The sequence below is a fragment of the Anabrus simplex genome, chromosome 4 (assembly GCF_040414725.1).
Source record: "Anabrus simplex isolate iqAnaSimp1 chromosome 4, ASM4041472v1, whole genome shotgun sequence".
NCBI classification, from domain to species: Eukaryota; Metazoa; Arthropoda; class Insecta; order Orthoptera; family Tettigoniidae; genus Anabrus; species Anabrus simplex.
In genome coordinates, this window is record NC_090268.1 from 133,300,918 (window position 1) to 133,308,627 (window position 7,710).

The following is a 7,710-nucleotide window of genomic DNA, read 5'->3' on the forward strand; positions in this document are numbered from 1 at the left end:
GAGAATGTATTGACCTACAGACCGAAGATTTTACCATCCCACGCATATCTGCAATACCATGGTACTGACCACCATTTCCTAGCCAATGTACTGTTTTTAGTAACTGTTGTTTAGCAGAGAGAGATTTATTTCTGTACGTAGGATGTTTTAACCTATGCCCAATATCTATCAAAAGTTCTTCCACTTGTACTGTGCTTAACCTAAAACGCTCATTGTATTCAAATACAGTGTTAAACTGGAAGTTTATTCTTTCCCTATACAGATGGTAGTTTTCATTTTCTTCGCCATCACTATCACTACTGCTAGACCACATATCTATCAAAATGTATCTGAAATAAGTATATATAAATAGCACTAGTACATTTATATACTATTGTCCTTTCACTGGTAGAGAATACTTCCCAATTCACTAGTAAGTTACAAGTACTAGTACTTTTGTGGAACACACCTATAAAAACTCACTGGTAATTTGTAAGTATGGAGTAGTAAAGAACAACTGTAGAAAATTATTTTGTGGAACATAAATTCTGGTATTTGTACTAGTTACTAGAGAATTTACTTGTAATGTACAAGACCATACTTTTGTGGAATAGGCCCCAGATAAAGCAGAAATTTGTTCCCACTGCATGTACTGGACCTAAGTGTTTTCAATACAGCATAGTCACAAAGGATCCAGAAAGGAAATGGTCTTTTGATCATTAATATGCACATATGGTGAAAGTGACTTACCAGTGAATACATTAATATTTTACAACTTACTGCACTATACAAACTATCAGCCCCACAGACTAAGAGTAGCAAGCCGTGGGTTCAATTCCTAGCCAGGTCAGGTGTTCTATCTGGATCTGATACATGGTTTCAGGTCCACTCAGTCTATATGAGAACAATCTGAGGAGCTATCTGACAGTAACATAGCAGCACTTGTCTAGAAAGCTAAGAATAACGGCTGAGAAGATTTGTCAAGCTGATCACCCATCACGTTGTAACCTGCAGGTTTTCCAGATGAGCAGCGGTCACTTGGTAGGCCAAAGCCCATCAGAGCTGCAGCGCCATGGGGTTTGTATGCATGTAATACATCAACATATTTCTGCTGTACTGTCTAGAACTGTTGACAGGGCAGAGGGGACAAGAAATACTTCTGTGTGCCATTACTGTTGATGTCAGTCTTATTTTCAGCTCAATCGGATGTAGATGTTCCTGACCACTTTTATCATTCGTAGCTGTTGTCGTAACAACTCTGATGTTGTGCCATCTTCTCTCTTACTCTATCCTCACTCCACTTTTCTCCGCCGAATGTGCCGATGGTGGATGGCTTAAAATGGCTGCCAATGTATAGTGCACCAACTACAGAGTAGACAAACATTACTGTGATGCCTCCATGGCCACCCCCAATACACCCCGATGGTTACTATTAGTGATTGATTACATTATGGTTAACTGGAAAGCACTGTTAGTTACAGATTAGGTTAATTATGGCCAGTGTCAAAATTATTTATAGTGAGGGTTAGGACGGTTAGGTTACCGTAAGCAACAAAAGTATCGATATGTAGTGACTGGTTACGTCCTTTTTATTATTTTTGCCTAAGAGCACTCTATTTGATGAAAATTATGAAATGCAATCATATCCACCATCTCAGTATCGATCAAACTTCTTTTTTTCCGTCACCCTTGTCCGGGGTGCTCCTGGGTTGGGGAGTCAATAATTAACCTCAATTTTGCCCTCTCCTTGTTCTGATCCACTTCCACACTTCGTACAGGCTATTATTACAATGGGCTCACCACACTCAAAGGCTCGATCCAACTATCCTTTCTTATCTTCTTTGGCACTTATATTGATGTGTGCTTTAATTACTGATCTCTCTCTTCTTATCTCCTGATCGGCTACATTTTATGAATTCGATCGTTAATTTTGATAATTAGTTTTTCCACATCATTATGTAATGGGTGGACAGTAGAAATTTTCTGTGTGATTTTTACTAGGTTTTTAGTTGCTATTTTAAGTTTTTTGTGTTGCACACCCTACCTTCATCCAAAGTCTTTTCCTTTTGATTTTTTGATTTTTTTTTTACTTCATTGTATGGAAGTATGTACTAGTGGGTGGAAGACGTATAGCCACCTCTGAGGGAAGGGATACATTCACCAGACGCTTCATGCGACCTGACGATTCTGAATTCCACACTCAGAACATCGAAAAGTTGTGGAAATTGTAGAAAACTGATGTTAAGGAAAGGGATAGGAGGGGATATTGATTATTTATATATTTTTGTGTTCCTATATATCCAGAGGATTCAGAAAGTCTGGGGAAGTCATGCCAAGTTTCCTTCATGAGGGCGCACAGGTGTATAAGGAGTATAAGAAGGTGGGGCACGGTCGGAGAACTACTCTTTGAACGGCAATGAGGCATTGCAGTGTTGTGGCTAGCAAGGTAGTAAGGAGCAGCAGAGAGTAAACAGCGATGTGAGTGAGACAGTAGAGCCGCCACTGTTCCCACTTGTCTGCCCAGGCAATCTATGGCTCATGGCTGGCCACTTTACAGATTAAACAGATGATTACTATAACCCTGATAGGCAGGGGTTATGTTTTCTGTACACTGGTCAGGAATCTAGTTCTGTAATATATTTGTATAGTTTACCACTAAAGCATAACATACTGTCTTTCTTTCAAATTGTAATTATATTTTTAATAAAAGTAAATGAAAACCAGGTAAGACCAAATCAGTCTTTTTCATTTTTGGCCTAAAATATGAGAATTTTTACAACTAAAATTAAGAATGAAAACTAACATAAATCAACATTGTCAAGAACTAACTTCAGATCTAATAAACCGCTGTTTTACACTAAAATAACAACATTGATCTACCAGTTTTCATTCTATTCCTCAATTATTTACCTTACCTGCCACCTTAATATAACAGTGATGTCCAGCAAACTTGCAGTTAAAGCCTCTTTAGCACCATGTGACTCAATGGAATTATCAGGAATTTCGCCACTGATATTTCTGGAGTCCAAGAAACAGTTGAAGAAATCAACAAATGGATTTGCTCTCACTGACTCTAACATACTGCTGTCATCCAGGGGAAGATCGGAAAACTGGGTCTCATCTTTATCTAGAAATGAAGAAAGATCAAGTTGAATGGATTTTTACAAAGACATACGGAGCAACACACGGGTACTTCAAAGTCTTCCTTTATTTCAAGGGACACGGACACACACACACACACACACACACACACACACACACACACACACACACACACACACACACACACACACACACACACACACACACACACACGCACGCACACACGCACAAAAAATACTATTGAACTCTACAATTCTATTACATAAAAACCAAAAAAGATGTACAGAATTATTTTCTAACAAAGAATTTGCAGGTCAGAGAAAAAAAAATTGCTAACAGAATTTAACTTCACTACTGAAGTTATGTGAGGAAAGCAACGGGAAACTACATCACTCTTCATTTCCCTAGTACGCCTCTTCAGTGATGCCTAGGCCATCCATGACAGCTGATGGCAGAGCTTTTGAGGATTCCACCACCGGCATCGCTGACGGACTGAACATACATACATACATACATATATACTGCAGTTACAGATGTGTGAAAATCATCAGACTAGAGTCTTCTTATTCAATTTAGCATTTTACCGCTGGTGCAGGGTCCGCTCGTTAGATTGACAAACGCCATTTTAAGCAATCAGATGCAACATTCGGTGTCAGCTGAGCAATCTTCATGTCTGCAGGTAGGATGTCTAGCCACTGTTGTCTCATTATTCCATGTGGTCTCTTAACATGTGGGAACAACTTCCATCCTCTGCTGAATTATGTCATTGGTTATGTGATCAAGGAGTGAACTCAAGGAGACTAACATAACATGCGCATCTCCATGGTGTGCAGAGCGCGCTCGGCATTTTTGGTGACTGGCCAGCTCTCAGCCTCATAAAATGCTGCTGGACAAACTACAGTGTGGTACACCTTTGATCTGAGGTGCATAAGCACACGCCTATTGCACAGTACTCCTGCGACTCCCCTCTATCTAAACCATGCTCTGGTCACGTGCCATACCAGTGAAGCCTTGTCTCAACCATCGTGTTCTGTACTGGGGCACCTTTCAATGAGACCCGGGTGGCTTCATTCCAGAGTGGTGAGTACACCTGGGCAACCATCTTCTATATAACACTAATCAGAGGGAAAATATGGAAGGGATCCAACACTTCAAAAAATGCAGGTATCGGCCAAAGAAAGATAAGGGCCACAAAGGGCATGAAAATGAAAGATTCTCTAGGTCTCGAGTGGTCTAATAGCATTGGGGTCAGAAAAGAACAATAATAATAATGTTATTTGCTTTACGTCTCACTAACTACTTTTACGGTTTTCGGAGATGGTGAGGTGCCGGAATTTAGTCCCGCAGGAGTTTTTTACGTGCCAGTAAATCTACCGACACGAAGCTGACGTATTTGAGCACCTCCAAATACCACCGGACTGAGCCAGGATCGAACCTGCCAAGTTGGGGTCAGAAGGCCAGCGCCTCAACCGTCTGAGCCATTCAGCCCGGCCAGAAAAGAACAAGAGTTGACCAAGGGAGGTCAGACAGAGCACAAAGTGAGGAGCCTAGCACAGGTAAGTGGATGCAATGCCAGGACTCAGCTAAAGGCCCCATGGTTGCCAACCCACGCTCCTAAGTTTAGAGCCTCTGGGGCCCCTTCATTCCAGATGTGATCAAGATGCATGATGCCCAGTGACCACCTTAGCATCGTAATTTCCATGGTATGAAACATCTGCTCATATCTTGTAGTCGAATGCCAATGGCCCACCCCATAGAGAGCTACTGGGCAGACGATCATGTGGTATATCTTCGGTTTCAGATGCAGAGATATCTTCCTGTCTGAGAGGATGCCTGTAATCTGCCGTCATCTGAACCAGTCAGTGTTTACTCAAGCAAAAACATCCTGGAGCGTGTCAGCATCTGCTGACAGTTGAGAAACAAGGTATCTGAACTTGCAAATTTTGCCTCTGTTGTTGCCACTTTCAACCCCTTTGTCAGACTAAGATATGATGACACTTGCACACAAGTGAATGACGTATGGTAACTTAAGCTAATCCTTTTATTGGATTTATTTGTTACTGATTGCATTGTGAAAGCAGGATTGTTTATACTACATCATGCAGCTGTTTTATTTCTTATTTTTAATGATGCCCTGTTGTTTGTTATATTATTATGTGATAGTCAAGAGAATATTGGAGATTAAGGATTGATGGTTAATGCAAAATTACACGTCCAATTTTTGTGTCCCAAACACTTTGAATTAACAAGCTTTTACTGTACTAAAAGGTGTTTACAGTGTTAGTGAATTTGCTTACTTTCTCCATGTTGTTTACATGCTTTGAGGACAAGATGCACCATCTCTTGTGACTGAAGTCTGACTTCTGCAAAAAATACAAAATAATAGCCATAAGTCCAAGTCAACCAGGTGCAGATCACAGCGCTAATACTGTTATTTATGGAAGCCATTTATCATAAACATAAGAAAAGATTGTACCTTTTGGCATTGCAAGAATTTCGGCTAACCTCCACAAGGAGCTGGCTGCTGACACTTGTACTAAAGACACTTCTGTCATTACAGGATCATAAACCTTAAATCAAAAATAACAAGGTAAGTAAAATATTGCTCTTGAAAGAAAATGAAATTACAATATTATCAAATGTACTGTATTCAATATTGAACTTATAATCCAGTAAATGTTTTTAGAAGAAGGAAGTACCAAGAGGTGATGTATTACTGCTGCACACTGATATATGTGGCAGTGATCTGGATACTGACAAAGACGACATAAAAGTAAAATCCAGGCCAGTGAGTTTTTAAGAAGTATGATATGAAAGACAAGAAAGGAAAGACGTGTATTCCAAGCTAGGGATGTTATGCAAACGATGGGGACAATTTTCTGTCTCTGATGACAGGAAATGAAATCTGGTTCAATCATTACAATCCAGAAATAAAGAGAGAGTCCATGGAATGGTACTTTAAAGTTTTAACCCCAGGAACAAATTTAAGAACATGCTCTCTGCAGATAATGTTACAGCGAAAGTGTACTGGGACAAAAATAGATTGTTGCTTGTGGATTTTATGGAGAGAGGCAGCACAATTAACTCAGAGCTGTATGTGGAAGCACTGAAGAAACTCAAAGTGTGCATTTGCAGAGTTTTACTCAAAGGAAACATGGATGACATCCTGCTTCTCTCTGACAATGTAAGCCCTCAAAACAGCCTGCACGTGCCATTTTTGCTATTTGCTTTACGTCGCACTGACACAGATAGGTCTTATGGCGACGATGGGATAGGAAGGGAATGGGAAGGGAGCGGCCGTGGCCTTAAGGTACAGCCCCAGCATTTGCCTGGTGTGAAAATGGGAAACCACGGAAAAACACCTTCAGGGGTTCAAACCCATTATCTCCCGATTACTGGATATTGCCTGCACTTAAGCAACTGCAGCTATTGAGCTCAGTCAGCCTGCACAGAAAAGAAGCTATTACAAGACTGGGATGGACCGATTTCCTCATCCTGCATATAGCCCAAATCTGGCACCTTCAGATTATAATTATTTTGGCCTCTTGAAGGTCATCAGGTTACTGACAAAGAAGAACTGAAAGAAAGGGTTTCTTGCTGATCACCCAAACCACAGCAAGGAGTTTTACAAGGTTGGAATAAAGCATCTAGCTCAAAGGTGGCATAAGTGCACAGAAACTGATGGTGACTACGGAAATTTGACAGAATGATAATGAAAAATACAAGAATATTTCAGATAAATGCCATAAGATTAGTTATTAAAGTTCTTAAAAATGAGAGAGAGAAAAATAAAGACAGTAATACTATCATGAACTGAATCCACAGCCTGTTTCCAGTCATTCGACCGGGTCAGGAATGGAATGAATGAAGCCCCTATCTAGCGGCGAGGATAGGAATTGTGCCAGAAAGGAGAGGTAAGGACAAACATGCTATTAGGTATTACTAGTAGCTTTAAATAATTGCAATTGATTGCAATTCTATGAAAAGTTTAATTTACCTGATTACAATTCTTCACCTGGAAGACCATATTGAGGGCTCTCTGCTCTCCACTGCTCTTGCTGCTTCTTGTATTCTGAGCAGTACCCAGCAATTGGACTCCTGGCACTAATGACAACTGCCATGAATGTCGCACAACACGGTATCTATAACAAAAAATTATATACTGCATGCAATCAACTCCTATCAACTTCATACAGTATTTTCCAAATATAAATGTCAAACTAAAGATTAACAGTACTGTAATAATAGCAGTAGTAACTGTTAATAAGAGAGAAATTGTTAGAGAAATTATAAATCATTCCATCAATATTCCTACTTTAATAGCACAGCATGAATAAACTTCACATTCCCCATAAGTATTGTACATTTCCATATGACCATTACTATTGAATGGTATTGAATAGGTGGACCCTTCTCTACCCTTTGATAGTGATCGATTGTCAATACAGACTATAATGAAATTCATAACTTATCTTCATAACTTAACTTATGACTACAAACTATCAGATACGTAAAACTGAAGCAAGCTCTGTTCCTTTTTCTGAGTATTTAATTTTAACTTACCACTCTATATAGTTTTCACACCCACAATCGCTCCAGACAAATGTTTAACCCTATTTCAGAAACTGA

The 7,710-nt window shown here is 39.7% G+C and overlaps 1 protein-coding gene across 2 annotated transcripts in view; it reads right to left on the minus strand.

The window, feature by feature from the left end:
- The window catches only part of l(3)76BDm (trafficking protein particle complex subunit 8 homolog l(3)76BDm), a 127,599-nt gene that overhangs the window by 40,396 nt on the left and 79,493 nt on the right, over window positions 1-7,710 (minus strand). For both annotated transcript variants that reach the window (XM_067145217.2, XM_067145218.2), the window contains exons 16-19: window positions 7,079-7,223; window positions 5,558-5,651; window positions 5,379-5,444; window positions 2,895-3,106 (exon numbers count right to left, since the gene is read on the minus strand). In XM_067145217.2, coding sequence (XP_067001318.1) covers window positions 2,895-3,106; window positions 5,379-5,444; window positions 5,558-5,651; window positions 7,079-7,223 — 517 coding nt within the window. The remainder of the gene's footprint in view (window positions 1-2,894; window positions 3,107-5,378; window positions 5,445-5,557; window positions 5,652-7,078; window positions 7,224-7,710) is intronic.